The sequence below is a fragment of the Bombyx mandarina genome, chromosome 23 (genome assembly GCF_030267445.1).
Source record: "Bombyx mandarina strain Sakado chromosome 23, ASM3026744v2".
In the NCBI taxonomy this organism is placed as follows: domain Eukaryota; kingdom Metazoa; phylum Arthropoda; class Insecta; order Lepidoptera; family Bombycidae; genus Bombyx; species Bombyx mandarina.
The window spans coordinates 14,359,003-14,381,692 of record NC_143229.1 but is presented as its reverse complement, the minus strand read 5'-3'; the positions used below and the strand labels follow the sequence as shown (position 1 = coordinate 14,381,692).

The 22,690-nt window shown below is 39.1% G+C and overlaps 2 protein-coding genes and 1 pseudogene across 15 annotated transcripts in view; 1 reads left to right on the top strand and 2 right to left on the bottom strand.

Moving 5' to 3' along the window:
• Positions 1-19,779, top strand: part of LOC114253127 (regucalcin) — a 25,261-nt gene extending 5,482 nt beyond the window's left edge. The window contains exons 1-6 of one of the 8 annotated variants that reach the window (XM_089737572.1): positions 829-959; positions 15,909-16,069; positions 16,446-16,649; positions 16,998-17,213; positions 17,378-17,490; positions 18,437-19,779. In XM_089737572.1, coding sequence (XP_089593698.1) covers positions 15,913-16,069; positions 16,446-16,649; positions 16,998-17,213; positions 17,378-17,490; positions 18,437-18,661 — 915 coding nt within the window. In that variant the 5' untranslated portion in view covers positions 829-959; positions 15,909-15,912 and the 3' untranslated portion in view covers positions 18,662-19,779. Of the gene's footprint in view, positions 1-828; positions 960-12,403; positions 12,578-15,048; positions 15,188-15,336; positions 15,431-15,908; positions 16,070-16,445; positions 16,650-16,997; positions 17,214-17,377; positions 17,491-18,436 lie in introns of those variants that run through there. The other 7 variants (XM_089737570.1, XM_089737573.1, XM_089737571.1 and 4 more) reach the window with 7 other exon arrangements.
• Positions 8,293-10,661, bottom strand: LOC149500211 (uncharacterized; annotated as a pseudogene). The gene is made up of 2 exons (XR_016325237.1): positions 10,490-10,661; positions 8,293-9,617 (listed from the first exon to the last, which is right to left on the bottom strand). The product of XR_016325237.1 is annotated as an uncharacterized LOC149500211 (transcript).
• On the bottom strand, positions 19,214-22,690 carry LOC114251528 (regucalcin). 6 transcript variants are annotated; one of them, XM_089737577.1, is made up of 5 exons: positions 22,547-22,690; positions 21,742-21,898; positions 21,432-21,638; positions 20,020-20,241; positions 19,214-19,779 (listed from the first exon to the last, which is right to left on the bottom strand). In XM_089737577.1, the coding sequence occupies exons 2-5, from the start codon at positions 21,896-21,898 to the stop codon at positions 19,445-19,447; spliced, it is 921 nt and encodes a 306-aa protein (XP_089593703.1). In that variant the 5' UTR covers positions 22,547-22,690; the 3' UTR covers positions 19,214-19,444. The 6 variants fall into 6 exon arrangements, with proteins under 6 accessions (XP_089593703.1, XP_089593700.1, XP_089593704.1 ...); XM_089737574.1 differs by lacking the exon at positions 22,547-22,690 and adding an exon at positions 22,269-22,436; XM_089737578.1 differs by lacking the exon at positions 22,547-22,690 and adding an exon at positions 22,294-22,435.

Genomic DNA, 22,690 nt, shown 5'->3' with positions numbered 1-22,690 from the left:
CTCTCGGATCGTTTGGAGCCTCTGGGTCCGCGGAGGGACTTCGGTTCCCTCTGTATTTTATACCGTATGTTCCATGGGGAGTGCTCTGAGGAATTGTTCGAGATGATACCAGCATCTCGTTTTTACCATCGCACCGCCCGCCACCGGAGTAGAGTTCATCCATACTACCTGGAGCCGCTGCGGTCATCCACAGTGCGTTTCCACAGATCTTTTTTGCCACGTACCATCCGGCTATGGAATGAGCTCCCCTCCACGGTGTTTCCCGAGCGCTATGACATGTCCTTCTTCAAACGAGGCTTGTGGAGAGTATTAAGCGGTAGGTAGCGACTTGGCTCTGCCCCTTGCATTGCTGAAGTCCATGGGCGACGGTAACCACTCACCATCAGGTGGGCCGTACGCCCGTCTGCCTACAAAGGCAATTAAAAAAAAAAAAAACAGTGATTTAGCCAAGACTACACTATAATAGACAAAAAAAATTTAAAGACAAACAATATTGATCTATTCACAATTTGACCATAGACTTTAAACAATAACAAAAGTTTGACAATAAACAAAAGAATATATATGCATGTGTGTGTCAAATACATGGTGTATGTAATATATTTTTTAATTGATTTAAAGATATTTTTTTGCACAATTAAAAAAAAAAACATTCTGCACTCCTGCTCTATATTCCTTATAAGTGTGGGAAATTTCATACTCCTCCATCTGCGCAATATTTGTAAATAAGGGTACAAAGCTTTTGCTTCACGTTTTAATATATAGATCATTGTTAAGACGTTCACATATGATGCAAGTTATAATATCAGAGTATACATATTCTTTTTCAGTGATCACATAAAGCTGTGTGTCTTCGGCAAAGGAATGGAAGTACTTCAGCTGCATCGTACAAACACTTAATGTTATGAGAGTCCTTAACACTCCAGTTGTCTGGGAATGAACAACTAGTGCTTATAATGGTAAGTTAAACCAATTATTATCAGACGAAGGCTGTACACTCTGGAGATACATTCAGAAATGTAATGCCCCAATTTTAGGGTTGCTCTGAATTGTTCAATGAAATCTCGCCTCACCTAACGTTAAACGATTACCATTGACAATAGATATGACAATGTGAATGTCCCAATTTGAGTAATGAGGGCTAAGTCTAATAAAAAACACATGGGTCAGTTCGTTATGTCCGACTCAAATTAGTTATAATCCTAAATGAGGTTAGGGTAAAATAACCTTATTAAAAATGTGTAAACTAGGAACAAAAGTTAGGTTGAAACTTCAATTGTATAACGACTATATCAGCCTTCAAACCGGAATGCGTAGCTAATTCGCGATAGAAACGGGCAGGGTGGTAGTTCCTATCCGTGTGGGATCCCAAAATGCCCTACCACCAGTAATGACGCAATTTATAATAATTTTATTACTTAGCGAACATTTTTACTTTTATCAACAGATTTATGGCATTGTCGTTTTTGGTTAAGATAATAATTTACTTACTGAGCTAAAGAGAGATATATTTCATAATGGGAACTATTTATTTGGCCATTCTATGATTTCCCAACACTACATTGTCTTTGGTTACTCGTCGGCCATTGTTGTTTACTACATTAATCTACTAAGATTGGACCAGGTATACGTATTTCGTTGCAACATGTGTCCCGGTCGCTCGCCCCGAGTGCAGGACCGTGTCGACCTTGTCATGTCAGCCAACATACCAGGCATGCTCCATCTTTTGTTCTTAACACGTTGAGCACCGCCGGACTAGGAACCGTGTGTTGTCTAGCGGGTCGGACACCCTATGTCGATGAACGCAGCGGTTCCAAAGAATGTGGATGAACTCTGCTCCGATGACGGGAGGTGCGATATTGTGTTTAACAAATATGCATTTCCAAGCCACTACATAATTTGGACATGTGGATGAAATCACGAGTAAGGCTGGTCAGAATCAAACTAGTAAAATGTTATACAGTTTTTCGATCTAAATTTTTTCAATGTATTGGAAGCCATATTTTTACGTGTACGTGGATGAACCTCATACAAGGTATGGCGGGCGGAGTATGTAAGACTTGACGGCCTGCATAATGTTAGGAGCAGACCGCGGACCCTAGGATGTTTTAAGGCCCTACCCACACACGACTTTGCCTGATCTCCGAGTCAGAATCCGGTCTAAGTAGAGGTTTTCCTCAGTCAACACTACAACCGGACTCGCTGCGCAACCCCTAGGGCGCCTGACCGACTGGTCGACGACAATTCCACGTCAGCCGTCTCGGTAAGACAGCTCGTCAGCTGGCTCGCCTGCCACGTCATAACGCGTTACACCGTCAACCGGTTGCTCTTACATAGTTGCGTGGAACTACTTTCATGCAGCGTTCTACACTGTAGGTAGCGCGCCACGCGGCACCTATATATATGTATAGATATTTTTTTAAATATAAATTCCACCGGGTTATAAATATTGGACGAAATATTATCATTTTTTTTTCTTGGTAAAATGTATATTTTGTTATCGTTCTTACTGTCGAGTGGACGCGCGCGTAATCTAAGTTTTGACAGCTGTCACTCTGTCACCGGAACAACATTTGGGAAATTTTACCGTTATCAACGCGAAACGATCGTTAAACGTGTTGTACCTATCGGTTTGTTTTGGAGACGCGGTGGGGGGTAACATGACCTAACCATAACCCGCGATTTCATTCCGACCTCAAATTCGGTCTATTGACATGAAAACGATAATGAAAACTGTAGAAAGCAAGACGGGGACTTGTTCATTAATATACCTGCGATATATATGTTGAAGTAGGAAATCAAAGTCGTCGTGGCCTAAAGGATAAGGCGCCCGGTGCATTTGTATCTAGCTATGTTCGAATCCCGCAGTCGGGTACCAATTATTCTAATGAAATACGTACTTAACAAAATTGTTCACGATTGACAGCCACGGTGAAGGAATAATATCGTGTAATAAAAATCAAACGCGCAAAATTATAAATTATATATGACTAATCGCGATTGGGCGTCTTTTGAGCCCGCACGGGTAGGTACCACTACCCTGCCTATTTCTGCCGTGAAGCAGTAATGCTTTTCGGTTTGAAGGGTGGGGCAACCGTTGTAACTATACTTGAGACCTTAGAACTTATATCTCAAGGTGGGTGGCGCATTTACGTTGTAGATGTCTATGGGCTCCAGTAACCACTTAATACCAGGTGAGCGGAGAGCTTGTTCACCCATCTATGCAATAAAAAAATAAAAATAAAACATGGTCGTATAATAGGCAGAGTTAGCCTTCTCGTCTGAGATGACAAGTGCAGTGTCATCCCAACCACTGCAATGCTTAATAAATACGTGTTAGTTTTAAAGTAATTATTAAGCTCATCAATACAACTAATGCTCCCAAAGTAGCCTGGCGTTAATAGTAGTATTTTTGTCCACATAATTGTCCTTTATGTAAGAAGAGAAAAACCCATCATCACATCCAACTATAATTGTAAATTTAATAAATAATTCAGATTTAAATAAAAATATTATTATATATAGTGCTTATAAAAATAAGATTGAATACACAAGTCAGATAAAACATTGATAAATTAATAAATGACGTGGTCTGATAAAACTGAGTGTCACGATCTTTCTGTGAACTGAGATCAGGCTAATTGCGTCCGAAATTAAAAATAAAACTACTTTTAGAAACAAAAAATCTGAAAATATACCCAGCGGTATGTTGCATTATGAGCCTATCCAGGATGGTACTGCAATTTGATCCATAACCGTTGCAAATCAGCTATCGTTTAGGTTTAAAGGGTGGGACATACATACATGTAGGATTGGTAAGAACGGAACTTATGAAAAGAGTGTGGAATGAAGCGTTAAGATGTGAATGAGAGAGAACCGAAAGAAAGGGAAAAGAGAATGACAGACAGAATGAGAGAGAAAAGGAAGATGGCGAAGACGGCAAAAAAATGCAAGGCGGCAATTTTTAAATTATTATTTTAACAGAAGATTTTTGAATTGTGTAACTTTTCCTTTATACGCTGCGATCCCTATTCTACATACATATCAATTCCATGCCATGAAGTGGTGACATCCATGGGCCTCCCCCAGAGACCAGCAGGGTCGTCCGTATCTCCATCATTATTTTACAGTAAATTATTAAAACGCAAACTGAACTACATTCATTGTGACGTAACGTATAAGTTGCCGGTACACCCGCCGCTAAAACTTGTCTCGACTCTCCTGTACTCAAGTGTAGGAAGCCAAAGTATATTAAGGTCACGGTGCGAGCCAAGAATCGCAGCTTGCAGCCGCTTCCGATCCTGTAGTAGGTTCATTCGCGAAGCAGCTACTCTTGAGCCCTTGGAGGCGCTCGGGTAGCCGTTAGCAAATCCCGCCCCTTCTGGCTGATCCCTTGCTCGCCCACCTGTCCTTGTGAAACTGGAAAGGCCACGAGTAAATCCTCAATCATATAAAGAAAAAGAAACTCACAGTCGCACGACCTCGCCTGCTCCAGCGCCTGTCAGCAGATAAGATAATAATCTGTCGGTGCATATCCGCGGGTCGTGTTGTATGAGATAACAAGCATGACTTGCGTTTGAATATGCAGTTTATCGTTGCAAATTTAAAATCTCCTATCTGACATTTTGGGCCAAAATGATGTTTTCTTATATTATGAAAGTTATTTTGAATACCTATACTCAGCAAAAATTCCCATGTGCATATCTCAATATTTCACTTTATTACGCGTCAATCTTAAAAAAACCTAAGTTTCTGTTTGCATTTTATTATAAATCTAAAAAAAAGATATTAGCATATATTTATTTTCAGGAGGTAGTTTTAGCAAAATATATTAACATATTTAATTAATGGATTTTAAAATTCATATAAAATATTATATCTAAACAAAAATCTATTATTATAATTTTAAATCGGTAGGTCATTAAATTGATCATAAGCAAAAACAAAACTACGCTTGTTTAATGTTTATATTATTATATTATTATTTATTTTACTCTTATATTATTTTACCTGCCTGCCTGCCTACCTGGATATTATTATACCTGCTTATTATATTTAAGAATATTTAGAATTAGGTCTGTGTCATAAAGCATAGTACCGTAAAATGGGGTAAATAGGGACAAAATCGACCTTCAGGTTGAATTTTAAAACAGTTCCAATTAAATAGTCACTGCTCAACCAAAGAAATAAGTTGAGTCTTGAACGTACCTAGGTGATAAAAACCGTTATATTATTTTAATTATTAATTTTAAAGAAATAATCGGTAAAATAATGGCCGTCCCAATTTACCCCGCGTCCGGTGTAAATTGACACGGGTAAGGGTTAAATTGGGATATTTGTAAGGGTTGTCAGCTCGCAGTACTGCGATATATAGGTAGGTAGGTGCCATACAATTATTTATATGGACCGAAATTATGAATACAATCCATAATTTAAGCACAAATTATACACAACATAGTGTAAATTAAGCTGGTTTCTATTCCGAAGCGATGTGACGTGAATGATAATCAACAATACAATGATCAAAAAAGTATGTGCATGTTATATTTTAGAAAATTATTATTTAATTTCCTTAAAAATCACAACTCTGAAACAAAATCATAAAATAGAATAAAAAATAGAAAACAAAGGGACTGGAAATGCAATAATACAATTTTATTTAATCAACATTTTCAAAATAATCTTTGAGCAAGAGAGTAAGATATCAGGTGAATAAGATAAAAAAGCAGCTTTATCTGATTACTGCCAATAATAACAAACATAAAAGAAATTCTTTCTAAGCTAAATAACCAAACTCAATTAATTTACTCACTCATAATTGGTACCTAGATATCTCAGATTTTTAATTAATGTTACATTTAAAATCTGAGGCCTGTTTTTATTTGTGTGTGCGTTGTGAATATTAAAAAAATCATGATTCGACGCGTGAATAGATTCTGAAATAACAAAAGTTTTGATTCGTTTGAGTTCTTTTTAATTTTTTTTTATTGCTGTAAAGGACATACGACCGGGCAGATATTACAAGGTAAATGTCGCGAAAAAAAAGTAATTATATATATACTTTTCTTTTACCTATAATAGAAAGAAAGAAAGAAAGAAAATCTTTATTCGCCAGAAATATAGTTTACAAGATATAGGACATAGCTTCATATATGTCGCCTGTTTAGGCATGCGAAAATTTAATTTATTTTTATATTAATTATAACACAAAATTTACTAAATCTATCTAATTTTTACATTCTATCACTTCTTATTCTAATATTTTATTATGTACAACACTTATCATTTAAAAATTCTTGCACACTATAATAAGCCTTGTCTATTAGCCATAAATATAATTTTCTTTTAAATTGAGTTAGTGGAAGATCTCTTATGCTGTTTGGTATTTTATTAAATATTCTGATAGTCATAGGATAACAGTTTGTATGGTAGTAACGAGTATTTATACTTGGTAACATTAGTTTAGTAGGGTATCTTGTATTAAATTGACAGTACTCGCCACACGATTTATATAATTGTGGGTGCTTTTTAACAAACAAACAACATTATTGTATATATATGGATGGTACAGTTAAAATATTATGTTTTTGGAAGAATGGTTTACAAGAAGTCAGAGGATGAATATTGCACATGGCACGAACACATTGCTTTTGTGCAATGAACACTCCATTTATGTGACTAGAATTTCCCCAGAATACTTACATAGTTTTGGTATTTCCAGGTGTATTAAAATCTTATATAAACTGTGATTTTATTGAAAAAAAAAACCGTTTAACAACGATAATATTACTTTTTTAAAAGTTCTTTAAGCTGTTTTAAAACGCACTTTTCAACCACTATTTTCAATTTAATTTGATGAATTTTTGGGACCAACTTAACTCATATTTAGTACTTCCATAGTTAACTTGGTTTTTCTTCTATACTTTAACGTGGTGATATTCTTCAACGTGGTGATGGACCTCATCCTAGCTGTGGATGGAACTTGTGTCCGCTCTGGCTTATGCTGACGACCTAGTCCTGCTTGCGGGGTCGAAGGTAGGGATGCAGGAGTCCATCTCTGCTGTGGACTGTGTCGGTAGGCAGATGGGCCTTCGCCTGAACTGCAGAAAAAGCGCTGTCTTGTCTATGATACCAGATGGCCACCGCAAGAAGCATCACTACCTGACTAAGCGAACCTTCAATATTGGAGGTAAGCCGCTCAGGTAGGTGAGTTGTGTTGAGCGGTGGCGATATCTTGGTGTCGATTTTGAGGCCTCTGGATGTGTGACGTTAGAGCATAGTATCAGTAGTGCTCTGAATAACATATCAAGGGCACCTCTCAAACCCCAACAGAGGTTGGAGATCTTGAGAGCTCATCTAATTCCGAGACATCGTGCAATAAAAATCAAACCCGCAAAATTATAATTTGCGTAATCACTGGTGATAGGACCTCTTGTGAGTCCGCACGGGTAGGTACCACCACTTTTGCGCGGGGACCTCGTAGGAGGTTCGGCCCTCTACCCGAAAAAAAAAAAAAAAGGTACCACCACCCCGCCTATTTCTGCCGTGAAGTAGTGATGCGTTTCGGTTTGAAGGGTGGAGCAGCCGTTGTGACTATACTGAGACCTTATCTCAAGGTGTGTGGCGCATTTACGTTGTAGATGTCTATGGGCTCCAGTAACCACTTAACACCAGGTGGGCTGTGAGCTCGTCCACACATCTAAGCAATAAAAAAAAAGGTGGTCTCGGGCCAGCGATCGCTTGATGAGCTCCACCGTGAGAAACGTAATAAATACGGGAATCACGGAGAGGTGGTTGAGTTGGTCGCAGGTAGACTAGGACTTCCGAAAGCTGAGTGCGTGCGAGCCACTTCGTGCACGATATATTGGAGGGGAGTATGGAGCCTGGCTTCTTTCAAGGAGTTGAGGACCATAATCGGGCTTCGGGAACCGACACTGCAGGACTGCCCGGAGCTCGCTCCCTTGGCTTCCCTTATATTTAACATCAGAAACAGACATTAAACATCTACTGATCCAACCTCGCCGGCGTACGTCCACGATCGGGAGGGTGGGAATCTCGGGGGTTTTCCGATCCAATCCATGATGATTACGACCACAGTCACTAAAGACAATGGCATGATGATCCGGCGATGAAAATAGATGATTTCATTTTGGAACGTGGGCAATGTTTAAATTGATTTTGCTTTTATAAGACTAACACAGGAGCCAGTATCGATTAAGAAGGCAAGGTCATGATTATTAAGTTTAGTTGCAATTTTTATGTGTCGTAAATAACGTTTTGATTGATTGGATTTTATTTCGTAAAATTTTGACTCTGAGCAACTAGGATGTATAGGAGATACGGTAGAAACAACGGGAATAGTAGTCGTGACTTGAGTTGATGAAGCAACAGGTGTAATGGAAACATTTGATTCAGTGGATTTGATAGGTTTAGAAGATTTAGTAAATTTAGTTGATTTAGTAGGTTTAACAGATTTAGTAGATTCAGTCGTCTATCGTTGTTGAATTGTCGCTTGCGGCAGTTTTCTATGGTATGGCCTACATTTTTGCAGTATCTGCAGACAGCGGTGTTTGTTCTGAAATTGGACTGAGTTTCAAACTGAGGACTCGGAAAAGGTTGATTATTGGTTTGCCTACGCTCCGCATGTGTGCTAGTAGACGGGCCAAACTGTCTTTTAACTGTCATCCCTATAAATTTTTCTTCCGCCGTCGCAAAATTAATCCCTACATCTGACTACTGTAGCTAATGGGGGTTGTAATCCTATTATGAAAACGTTCAGAGCTAGGTCTTGCATAGCAGCCAGCCGTCCGGCTAACTCGTCCTTTTTCTTGGTCGGTATTGAAATATTTATCTCAGTTAATAATTTAGCGAGACAAGATTCAACCCTGAATGAGTATTGGCTTACGGATTCGTTTCGGCCTTGTTTGCATTCTTGAAGGTCTGATAATAAGTATGCATAATGTTTAACGTCTCCAAATTGAGTTTATAAGAATTCTTCTAACTGTGACCATTTAGTAAATTCTTTGACGGCACATGCCGTTTCCGCTTTGCCCTCTAGGCGGCTGAGTATATATTTTAAGAGAACTTCTGCTTGAGAAGCTGATGCTAGATTTATGGCGTTGCGACAATTATTTAAGAACGGTGTTAGTTTATCTCGTGAACCATCGAAAGTACCGATGAATTTGATAAGAACGTTTAGAGCAAATTCCGACATTGTAACAGATTCTTCTTCTTTAACCTCTCACTGTTTCGTCATTCAAGATATGATTTATGTATATGTTATTCAAATATTTATTTATATTTATGTGACTTAAAATGATTAAAACAAACAAACAGGAAGAAAAAAAAAGAGAAAAAATAATAATAATATTCTTAATAAAATTTGAAATTGAAAAAGCACGATGTATATATAACTTATAGTGGTGAGATTATTACAAGGTTAAAACTTCGGCTATTAAAATTATCTAAAAGGTGCACAATGACTCGCTTGCGGGCGGTCCTAATCGCTTCTAAGAAATTTTAGACGCGTGGTTTGAATATTTGTAATATGATATTTTATTTTAAATCGCAGGATAATTAATTATTAATAAATTTATAAAACGAATTAGTGATTATACCTAGTCAGGTCATAAATTCTGTCACATGTTTAATGTAAAATAATTGAAACAAGTTTATTCATTATGTAACCATTCATATACCAAAATGAACTTAACAAAACATAGATTCTTATGACACTAAAGTTTATTCAAAATGACCTCCGTGATTTTGAATACAGGCCTTCAATCTGTGCCACGTGTCCACGTGGAATAGGGTTGCTCGCTTCTTCACTACTGTGTGCGTACACCTTATCATTTTGTTTGTTGTAGCTCTCTTCTACGGTAAAAATTTTTTCATCCGAAAAAAGAATTTCCCGATATTTTTTTCCCGCGTACCGCTTCAACAAAGCGCGGCATCTCTTCAGTCTCAGGTCCATTAGACGAGCATTCAAACGATGTCCTGTTTTTCTTCGATATGCCCGAAGCCCTAAGTCTTCATTTAACACCCTTTTCACCGTGGTTCTACTTAACCCCATCTGAAGGGCCAACAGTTTCTGCTTACGTTTGGGATTTCTTTGAATTCGCGCCTTCACAGCTTTTATCACTGCTGGAGTCCTAACAGACCGAGGGCGACCACTTCTTGACCTGTCATCTACACTAGAGTCTTCATTGTATCGTTTGATGGTACGATAAACGAATCTTTTGGTTATATTCAAATTTTTCAGTATGTTAAAAATTTGAATTGGTGCGTAACCGCAACGATGCAACGCAATAACTGCAACACTGTCTTCTTTAAGCGTCCACTCCATATTTAAAAATGAGTAAAATTCTAAAAGTATACATTTTTATTGTCATGAACAATTCGAAATTCGAATTCAATAAACTTTTTTGTGGCCAGCATTCTAAAAGAAAAGTTTTTACTGTGTGACAATACTTATGACCTGACTAGTTACAATTAAGTCGGTGAATTATAAAGTTCCTTATCTTAGGACTTACAGTACGAGGAGTATCTCGAAGTTGGAGCACGAAGAACTGGGAGACGGGATGATGATGATTTGATTCTTGATTCTCTTCCTTCACGCGATGAGTTTGAATATGTGATACAATTTGCGCCTTGCTTTTCTTCTCACAGGAAACAGAGGAATTTGATATGTAGTTTTCCCACAGGAAACAGTGGAATTTGATGGGTAGTTTTCTCACAGGAAACAGTGGAATTTGAAGAGTCGTTTTTCACAGGAGACGGTGGGATTTGAAGAGTCGTTTTTTACAGGAGACAGTGGAATTTGATGGGTAGTTTTCTCACAGGAAACAGTGGAATTTGAAGAGTCGTTTTTCACAGGAGACGGTGGGATTTGAAGAGTCGTTTTTTACAGGAGACAGTGGAATTTGATGAGTTGTTTTTCGCAGGAGACGGTGGAATCTAAAGAGTCGTTTTTCACAGGAGACGGTGGAATTTGAAGAGTCGTTTTTCACAGGAGACAGTGAAATTTGATGAGTTGTTTTTCGCAGGAGACGGTGGAATCTGAAGAGTTCTTTTTCACAGGAGACAGTGGAACTTGATGAGTTGTTTTTCACAGGAGACGGTGGAATCTAATGAGTTGTTTTTTCACCGGAGACGGTGGAATTCGCAGTGTCTTGACAATTTTCTCCTCTATTCTTTCCAGGATACAGTGGTTATTTTCTTCTTTTTCTTCTTTCAAAGCTTACCTTCTAGGTATGGCTGTTTTCCAGAATCACGGTGATGACTTCAGGTACGGAGACGAACCGAGGACCAGGTTTTTTGATCCCTTTCACGCTGCCACCAACTATTTGAATTGTAAAACACTATTAAACTGATTTAGTATAAGATTTAGTAATTGTTAGTGCAATATAGTCATACAAAGGGGAAGATATAACAGTTCGTATCGCGATTCTGTCTATCATCTCTGTGATCGCGAAAGCATGTCGTTTTCAAAATTTGCAATCACACAAGAAAAATAACTAATAAAGTATGAAAGCATCAAAGTAAGCCGTAATTGTAAAACAAAACAAAGTTCCGAGTTTTTACGCTACTGTGGGCTATTTGAGTCCTTTATCCCACTTCTGATTTTAGGAATCACGACAGAATGTTAAGCAAATAGGTCGACAGTAGTCCGCAGACGTCCGTACTAAGCGCCGCCGGTCAATGCTCAAGTGCCGTAGCCGCGCCAAATACGGTGCTTTTATAGGCGTACTCGGTATAGTGCGTTTAGCTAGTCGGGGTACGTCTAACACAGCTAGTGAGGGTACATCTAACAATATAGTATTATAATAATTGACGGGAGAACGGTTATTGAGTTTAAGCGATAATTTTGAAACTTTAAAAGAGAGTCATTTAAAGTTTAAACTTTGAAAAAAATATAATAAAAAGAAACTTCTTCAACTATTTGAATGGTGTAATCATAGTTGAAGTTCGATTAAAAACACCGGTCATCGTCCTCGCCGAACGTGTCGCTTGCGACGAAGGGCTCAACGAGTAAATTAACCCACAGATACAGCCCACTGAGTTTCTCGCCGGATCTTCTCAGTGGGTCGCGCTTCCGATCCAGTGGTAGATTCTGCGAAGCACTGCTCAACCGTGTTAGCACCACTCCGGTTTGAGCTCACCTACATGTTAGGGCGAAGCTGAAATAGCCTCTCAGGCTATCAGCATAGGTAGGAAAAAAAAAATTAAAAACATCGAACTATAGATGCTAATACTGCAAATAAAACGGACCTTTTATTACAAACCAAATACCTTTTCGTCCCTCGAAATTATTCTTTTAGGAAAAATTTAAAATTCGCGTCTTTCAAGTAAGCTTCTGAATGTCGTATAAGGACTCAAGATATAATCGTGAGGAGCTATAACATAAAATACGTTAACCGCGTTACGGGAGGCCAGCTATCTGTTTCACCGACTGTAAGCTTAAGATTAGATTACAGATATAATAAATATAATAAACGCGTATCTCTAGGCTCAGTGGTTAGATTAAACCGAACCCGCGTTGCAGTCTACTTCTAGAAGCGCTCGAGCGTAATCTAATGTGAGTTGAATCAAACTAATGTAGCATTTTGTATATCTTGTCGGTTTCATTGTACATACTATTGCTGGTTCAAAAGCTACGAAAATGACACTCAGTATGGCGTGTCGACATACTATTCCTACAAAATATATTCTTTAAACGCTAGATAAAATTAACGGAAGTTCTTTATTCGCATACGTTTTTTGTGCTCAATCTACTTTGCCAATTCCGAACCGTTATAAATGATTTAAGATCTTTACAAATTACTTTGAGAGGCTATGTCAGCGTAACCGGGCGAGTAGGTGAGCTCACGGGGCTCAAACCTGACATTGTTGCTAACACGAACCCTAGCAAGAGCAGCGCTTCGCAGAATCTACCACCGGATCGGAAACGCGACCCACTAAGAAGATCCGGCGAGAAACTTAGTGGGCTGTGTCTATGGATTAACTTACTCGCCCGACAAATGACAAGAACGTAACGAATCTATAGTAATGAACAAAATTGTAATTGTTTTTTAACTGAATGTTAAAATAACAAAAGTAAACAGTAATTAAGATTACCTCATTTACGTTACCCGGTAATGACTAGTTGTGATTGTAATGAATATGAGGTCAGTAAAGACTAGATTACGTTTGGGTTTTTTGGTATTTATTGCATCAAGCAATAAGCGAGCTCACGGCACATCTAGTGCGAAGTGAAGCCGATAAACATCAACAACGTAAAGCCGCCACTTTATGTGAAGTACATATTTCATTTAAAAATTTATTCCGCTAGGGGGAATTCGAACATCGCCACAATGGCATGGCTCGATAGGAATGTACCGGGTTTTTTTTTTTATTGCTTAGATGGATGGACGAGCTCACAGCCCACCTGATGTTAAGTGGTTACTGGAGCCCATAGACATCTACAACGTAAATGCGCCATCCACCTCGAGATATAAGTTCTAAGGTCTCAATATAGTTACAACGGCTACCCCATCCCTCGAACCGAAACGCATTACTGCTTCACGGCGGAAATAGGTAGGGTGGTGGTACCTACCCGTGCGGACTCCCAAGAGGTCCTACCACCAGTGATTACGCAAATTATAATTTTGCGGGTTTGATTTTTATTACACGATGTTATTCCTTCACCGTGGAAGTAAATCGCGAACATTTGTTGAGTATGTATTTCATTAGAAAAATTGGTACCCGCCTGCGGGGTTCGAGCACTAGTGCATCGCTTCATACGAATGCACCGGACGTCTTATCCTTTAGGCCACGACGACTTCTCAATTCACTGACTTCAAACAATTCGATTGTCTTTTATTTATTGCTTTGATGGGTGGACGAGCTCACAGCCCACCTGCTGTTAAGTGGTTACTGGAGCCCATAGACATCTACAACGTAAATGCGCCACCCACCTTGAGATATAAGTTCTAAGGTCTCGAGTATAGTTACAACGGCTGCCCCGCCCTTCAAACCGAAACACATTACTGCTTCGCCGCAGAAATAGGTGGGGTGGTGGTACCTACCTGCGCAGACTCACAAGAGATTCTAGCACGAGTAAAAATTGAACACTTGAATTTCTTCAGAACATTATAAAGCCTTGTCTACAACAAGACGGGACAGGGTCGTGGTTACACTAGCTGCCGTTACCGGCATGAGACGAACGGCCGTGCCTTGTGTTAATTGACGCGGTATTCATACAACATGGAGTCTTGGGTCTTACATCTTGAAACGTCGGATTGTTTTCGCAACCCTACTTTTGTAACGACCGCAAGTGCCAACCCTCGAACGTACTAGCTGCATCACGGCGTGACAGAATTGATAAATATAACTATGGACGTATCCTAATGCCGGCCACTCACATGCACGCAAACATTCGTACAATGTACAATTTTTGCGCGCATGTGAAGGGCCGTCAAACATTCATTCGCGAACTTAGCGGCTGTGCAAATGGGTTCGGTACTCAATTTGCGAACCCGTTTGCGCTTCCTCCTACACTTGTTTACGAATGTCTCACGAATTTCTCCTCCTTTTTAATTCGTCAATAGAACATTGAAGAGAAAAAGAGTTTTGAATTCTTTCCCAGACATCATTAACAGCCATGCCGTTTTTATGGGATTTCTTTTGATGAAGATACGCTACACAGTAGATGTCAAGATCTATGAAAATAGCGAAACGTCCGTTGCCTTCGCAATCCTGGGCGCAACTGGTCACACGAATGTGTGGGAGACTACGCGAAGGATCACGGTTCGCGCGCTTTGATGTCTGTTAAAAAACCGACACAGCTTGGAAAACCACGAATGCAGCGAAAACTTTGCATAATCATTTGCAAATGTCGTCCTACACTTGCGGGTTTGCGTATTCGTGCGAATGTGAGTGACCGGTATAAGGATTGTCCCGTTTTAAGGAAACTAATTCTGTTGGGAAATACAGAGGTCCAGTCTGGTTATTGACTGTTGAAGTTTAGACGTATTTCCTTTTAATTATACCGTTGCGTAGTCAAACAATAATAGCAATTTTAGTCACGAAATTTATTAATTTTATTAATAAAACATTAACAATGAACTTTGGGATATATTATATCTTAGATTTCGGTTTAAAATTTTATTTGTGGTTTTATTGTATAACGAATATATGCGATTTTGAGGTAGGTACGCATTAAAAATGAAGTAACGATAGTTTAAAAAAAATTGGTATGTAATTCCTCTTTGATCCCAGTCCAGTAAACTGCAATCAAAGCGGACAGAAAATGACCTTCAATTTTAATTTGGCAACTGTCAAACTGACACCAGAGACTTAATAGCTCCTTCAATACAGTTGTTCTTATTTAGCGTGTATAGTGCGCTATCGGAGAAACAAAAATGTCCTGTAAATGTGTCCTCAAAAACAAGTAGGTACAATAATGTAGTTAATTTTATAGATTTAACCCAGTTCTATGAGTGTTCTATGGGGTTGTTAGACAGGCGGGGCCTGTCAGTATCGTGCTCCAACTGAAGCCTCCAGACCTTTAGGGTACTAATGGAATTAATGAAGTTTATGGAATTACTGCTAATGGGCTTTGACCCCGACGGGCCCCGTGTGATCCTCTCAATCCTCTGTTAAATACTTTCCACTTCTATCGTTGAGAATCTAATACGATTGTCTGTGTATATTACGTGTACGATATTTATAAAAGCAAACAGTGATATTGTTGTGTTCCGTCTTCAAAATGTAAATTAGGGATTTTAATAAAAATTAAAAAGCGTGAACGATTTTGATTTGAATGAAATCGATATAGACCTTATGATGTAACACTTCTATTTTTATGTCAACCAACCGGCCGAACTAGCTTGCAAAGTGGCTTCAATGGATTTTTTTCTGTGCACAAGACAGATGGCGCCGCAGTTACAAGCTGTGACGGAGCCGGTGTGGCTCGGCGAGGGCCCACACTGGGACCACAACGAGCAGGCCCTATACTTTGTCAGCATCTTCGACGAGACCATACATAAGTACGTGCCAGAAACGGGGAAACATACGAGGTCTAAACTAGGTTAGTTCATTTAAGAGGCTTTTTCTGGAAATTCCCTTCACGTCCTGGTCTAGGACACGGGCAGGGAGCGGGATGCAGCGGCGCTGGTAGTCCAAGGTACTGATTCTTATAAGGAACTACATACGAACACCTATCCATTAACTATCTTGCTTATTTCTAGATGCTACACAATTGAGATGACGACCTCATGCCTCAAGGTGGATGGTGATACGGCCTGATATCTACTTCTCTGTGTCATTTAACACCAGGTGGCCTTTTGACTTTATCTACCGACCATATTCAATAACAAACAGCACTTTGGTTGAAACCTAGTCTTTCTGGAACCCCGACTGAAGAAGACAAGGAAGCTATTAATAAAAACGTTTGTTTCCTGCAGACGGGAAGCCAACCTTCATTATACCCATAGAAGGGAAGAAACACCATTTCGTGGTGGGTCTGGACAGGCTGGTCGTGGAGATACAATGGACAGGAGAAGACCAGACGGCCAGGCTCGTCAGGACCGTCGCGGAGGTGGACCAGGACAACCCCAACAATCGATTCAACGACGCTAAAGCTGACCCCAGGGGCAGGCTGTTTGCCGGTGAGGAGTAACTCCTGCCCGTACTGCTAATCACTTCTTTCCTTTTGTTGATCTACAATCGAATCACGTATTGAATGCAAACATTTTTTTTCCTACCTTTGCTGATAGCCTTGGGAGGCTATTTCAGCTTTGCCCTAACGTTTGTAGGTGAGTTCACTGGGCTCAAACCGGAGTGTTGCTAGCACTGACCCTGAGTAGTGCTTCGCAGAATCTACCACCGGATCGGAAACGCGACCCATTGAGAAGATCCGGCGAGAAACTCAGTAGGCTAAAATATAATAATACTTGAATAATTAAATGAAAAGGGAAGAGTGGAAACAGCATTAACCATCACGTGTCACATCCCAGGAACGATGGGTCACGAATACGAACCGGGAAAGTTCGACCTGAAGAAGGGGTCCCTGTACCGCATCGACCCGGACGGCTCCGTGCGCCGCCTCGAGTCCAACATCGACATCTCCAACGGCCTCTGCTGGGACCTGCAGCGGAGCGCCTTTTACTTCGCGGACTCCTTCGAGTACACCATCAGAAGATACGACTACGACGTGGAGACCGGGAGCATCGGTGAGTATACCCAGCTCACGTCGCCTCGGCCGGCGAGGGTGGGTCCCCGGCGGTCCCCCCTCGCTAATAGTCGCACGCGGGACGCATCCATTTGGGATCATCTCAAACCCCCCTCCCCCCTTGTTTTATTTTGACTAAGGCAGTTTCTTCTTTCATTTTGGCAGCGAACGCAAAGACCGTGTTTAAGTACAGCGACCACGGACTGGAAGGTATCGTAGACGGCATGACCATAGACACGGACGGTAACCTCTGGGTGGCCAACTTTGATGGACGACAGGTGAGTGCATTATGATGTGCCGACGCGCGGGGCGGTGAGACTATACTTATTAGTGCTTGGAATTTTAATTAATTTCCCCGAGTCAGGAGCTAAAGGTTGAGTAGCGGCCCTGTGTCCGCAGTGCTGTGATACCTTTTTTTTTCATACCTAACCTGATAGCTTTGATAGGCTATATCAGCGTTACCGGACGATTAGATGAGCTCACGGGGTTCGAACCTGGCCAAGTTGCTAACACTGACACCAGCAAGAGCAGTGCTTCGTAGAATTTACCACCGGATCGGAAACACGACCCACCGAGAAGATCGTTGGGTCTTGCTACCTACCTGTGTATAACTTAAAGGCCACTGGTTGCCGCTTGTCCAACTGGAAATTTCTAGAAAAATACATGATAATCTACATTATTTAGATCTCAAAAATAGGAGTCTACCAGAATGTGTCGTAATGTGTCGAGCACGCCGGGTCCTCCCCGCGAGCTGCTCGTCCGTGCTTCTTGTATCTTGTTTACCAAATACCTAGTTTTGTCAAATGCTAGTGCAAAGAACAGTAGCGTTATTGAAAGAGAAAGTAAGCTTTATTGTACACAAAATAAATAAATGGGAAACAGTAAATACAAAAAAGTACAATTGGCGGTCTTATCGCTAAGAGTGATCTCTTCCAGACAACCATCAGGTGGAGCAGAATCATTAGGAAATACACACACATACATATTATATATTTTAACTGCAGCGGCATGACTCTGCCCCTGACATCGCTGACGTCCATGAGCGAACCACTGGGTGAAACACGAGTAACCACTTACCATCAAGTGGGACGTATGCTGGTCTGCCACGGGCAATAAAAAAGGCACATTCAAATACATATATATATACATACAACATATTATGTATATTTACAAATATACAGTTGGTGACCCTAGTTTAAAACGAATCGCCTTTATTGTTCCCAGGTGTTAAAGATCGATCCTCGTGGCGGCAAACTTCTGCAGAAGATCCCGATACCGGCGCTCCAAGTCACGTCAGTGACATTCGGGGGTCCGGACCTGGACCAGTTGTACGTGACCTCCGCCTCTATGAACCGCGGCGAAGAACAACTCCCGCCCTGCGGCTCTACCTTTAGACTGGACGGACTCGAGGTCAAAGGACATCCTAATGTGAACGTGCGTCTTCAGTGATGTAAAAAAAAAAACTACAAATCGAATATCGATAGTCATTTTTTGTAAAACTGTTTTTGAGCAGACTAAATCTAAACGAGATATTCATATTAAGTAGTGTGGTCGGGCGCTCCTCGCATTTACTGGTGGTAGGACCTCTTGCGAGTCGGCACGGGTAGGTACCACCACCCTGCCTATTTCTGCCGTGAAGCAGTCATGTGGTTCGGCTTAAAGGGTGGGGCATCCAGTGTAACTATACTGAGACCTTAAAATTCATATCTCAAGTTGGGTAGCGTTATTTACGTTGTCGATGTCTATGGACTCCGGTAAACTTAACACCAGGTTGGCTGTGAGCTCATCCACCCAACTATGTAATAAATGAAAAAAACAGAAGGTACCGGTCTGACAATAGTGTCCACTCATCACGCTTAATTATTCACCAGCTTGGTAGACCTGCATCGGCTAAAAGTCATGTGCTATTATAATATGATAATTTGTTTTATAACTATGTATGTTTAATGATGAACTATTTATAAGTGGCTATAAATAACGTATTAATAAAAAAATAAACGCTTTTTTTTCTAATCTCTTTTAATTGTACTTAAAATATATAAAATATAACATTTGCTTATGCATATTAAAATATCAAACATATCAAAATAAAGTGTACAAAAATATTTCAATACAATTTTTTCCAAAACACTAAAATTTCATAATAAATACCTACAACTTCAATATATTATTTTTTATCTTTATGATGTATGTAATCTTTGTTATTTATCTTTGCAATGTCAATCATGTTGTTCACAATCTGACACTGACATTGGGAAGCCCTTTCACTCCCAGTCCGGTGACCATAAAAGTAGCTCCGGAGGGTGGGAGCTGCTCCTTACCAACATTACAACAAGCAGAAGTTACAAATAAAATATCCAGATTTGGGCCCCCGAAAGTCGCCGAAGTTACTTGTTCGGCGGGAATTGCTAATTTTTGTAGGATTTCTCCGTTTTTAGGATTGATCTTGAGCACGCATGAGCCTCCAAACACGGCCACCCAAAGGTTGCCGTCGGTGTCGATGGTTGTACCGTCCGGAATGCCTTGTAGACCGCGCTGTTTAAAGTCAAATATGTTTCTGGGGTTGGCTGAAATAATATTATTAAAATTTTATTAAGGACAACAGATTTAAATTGCATACAATGATACAATACTGATCTAATTAAAACTTAGCATAAATGAGGAAACCAGATCGCGACTCACATGGTGTTAAGTGGTCACGAGAGCCTATAGACGTGATGTCTACGTGTAATTCGCACGGTAATGTCTAGCGGCGCTATCTACTAAAGAAAAAAACCTCAATTAACCCTGAAATAATCCCAACTCACATATTTCTCCAGTATCTACATCATAATCAAATTTCGTTATCGAAAACTGCATGGAATCTGTGTAATAAAATGCCTTTTCCTTCAAGTCCCAAGCAAGTCCGTTTGATAATGACACAGTTTCAATAATCTTCTCTAGTTTCCCATCTTTAGCTGAATCCAATTTGTAAAGAGAGGCTTTGTTTCTCTCAAAGTTACCTGGAGGATCTTCATGACCCATAGTTCCTGTAAACAACACTTCGTTCAATAAAAGCATATACTCTCTTAATATTAAAATAAAAAACTCATAAATAAAAATAAAATACTAATAAAAACTGTTATGTGTAAATGTTTTCAAGGTTAATAAATAAATAAATAAAATAAAATAAATAAATAAATAAACATACACTCTTCAGTAGTAAGAAAATCTGGGTTGCACTCCTCACCAAACAAGTAAACAAGAATTGATTTAAACAAATAATTTTAGATGGGTTCTTAACATTATTAATTTTTGTTTTATTTCTCTATATTGTGATGCTATTGTAAGCACCATGATCACAGAGAGCCTGCACTGCAGGTACAATGTTAGGAGTAGACAAATTTATCTAGAATGTGGTTGTTACATTACTTATTATAAAATTGAAAATCATGATAAATACACAATGTTTTTCTAATGTTGATAAAAACAAAAATTTAAAGTAGTTCTTAAATTAGAAACAAGTTCTTAAAGTAGAAACAAGTTTTACTAAGTTTTTCTGATTTGATTGTTCGTGTGCATAAGTTGCATCCTGACTGCTTTAGTGTAACCACAAAATTAGTATGCTCCAACAAGCCTATTTAAGCTAATTCAAGTATATGATTAGTTAGCTCACCCAATTATTTCACTGTACAAATTTTTCAGAATTCAAAGACGGCATAAAACCATTACCAACAGTGAAATAAACTTGTGACAAACCATTCCAAGATGTTATTGTGTTGCATAAGATATCCATTCTAATCCTCGATGGGACTACACTCATAGATATTTGATTTATAGTTTCTACTTCTTCCAAGCAGAATCGACGGGTTAAGTCCTTAGTGCTATCCCACCCACAAAGGGCTTGATTGGCCCTTTGTGGAATAGTAATATTCCTCTATATTAAATTGACTCTTGTGCTAGATATAGCTCTTGTGATAGATGCCCTGCCATCAGTACTAAGATATAATGAGATTTAACTGCAAGGTATCTATGGAGGAATGAGGAGAATGTAGCTTGTCTCATAGTCTCTTGAAAACTACATTATCTTGTGAGATCCCTAGGTCAAAGAATGCCAGTGGTTTCAGATAGTACTTTCATTATTAACACTTAGGCCCTTCATTGTAGGTTGCATCCTTGGGCTTGCAAATGTCCATATAAGTGAACAATTGTTACTAAAAAGATAAGAAATTATTCTCACCAGCAAACAACCTCCCACGAGGATCTGCTTTGCCATCATTAATCCTGTTATTAGGTCTGTCTTTGTCTACTTCTCCTAATTCCTTTAATACAGCAACTTTACTGCCATCCTCTCCATCCCACTGTATCAAAAGGAACTTGCGTTCGACTCCCACTACAAATTGGTCTGTTGTACCTTCCACTGGTAATATGAAGCCAACCCTCCCATCTGTATTATGAACATAATGGTTAAAAGTCAGTCCCGTACACATTTTTATTTCTATGTTGACTTGACTAACAATAAAATTGTGTCAAGTAGAAAAAACACTCACCTAAACTGGTTTTTGTATGTTTTTCAGTAGTTGGTACATATTTGTGTATAGTTTTATCTTGGATGCTCACAAAGTATAGCGCTTGCTGACGTTCATCCCAGTGGGGCCCTTCCCCCAGTGTTAGGGGCTCCGTGATTTTTTCAATTCTCACCGACATCTGATAATTATTTGATAACTAATTATTAATGATTTGACCTTTGGATTTGGTTTGATTATTTTAGATTTAGTTTAGAATTAGCTATTATTTAAATATTAAAGCGTTCGTGTTTCTAATGTAAGGTCAGAACAGAAAGGCTGAAAACAGCTTAATGACTTGAGGACTTGAGCAACTGACTTAATAATAAATAACCATGGAGTTAATAAGTACCTACAACTAAATTATTTAAAGTTAAAATACTAACTCTATGTAATTAACACATTAAAACTGCTAAGGCGGCCTCTAAGCTAGTCTAAACGGTCAATTAAATCATAGATTAGACATAATATAATATTGCGCAATATTGTGAATTGTGCATTTTAATTATTACCGTATATGGTTAAAAGGCTTATTACACTTTGCTGAATTTAGTCGACTGAATTCAGAAGCTTTAGAAGCTCCTCATTACACTGTTCTAAATTCAGTTACTGAATCAATTGTCAGTTTAAGCGCGACGAAGTAAGACGTGTCGTGTGCGTAAAAGGATGGCCCCATTGTTATGGCCACAGAACACTATTACTTTTTGTCTTTTAAATTTAAAAAAAATTAAACTTTTTTTTTTTTAAATATAAACTACAAATTATTTGAATTTATAATTGTATGACTTACCTTTATTATTTTCACATTGCTATTCAAGTAATATAGATTCTTTATTAATTAATTTAATAATTAGACAGTATAACCGCACTTGTTAACAAAACGCTAGTAAATACGGCCATTGCCAGCTGACCGACAAAACCGGTGCATGCGCAA

What these genes read in the sequence shown, in the direction of transcription:
- LOC114251528 (XM_089737577.1), bottom strand. Translation starts at nt 21,898, where the DNA reads ATGTCGGTGAGAATTGAAAAAATCACGGAGCCCCTAACACTGGGGGAA. An exon ending in ACATACAAAAACCAGTTTAG is followed by an intron (nt 21,639 to 21,741) that starts GTGAGTGTTTTT and finishes TTCATAATACAG; the next exon opens with ATGGGAGGGTTGGCTTCATA. An exon ending in TCGTGGGAGGTTGTTTGCTG is followed by an intron (nt 20,242 to 21,431) that starts GTGAGAATAATT and finishes TGTTGTTTACAG; the next exon opens with GAACTATGGGTCATGAAGAT.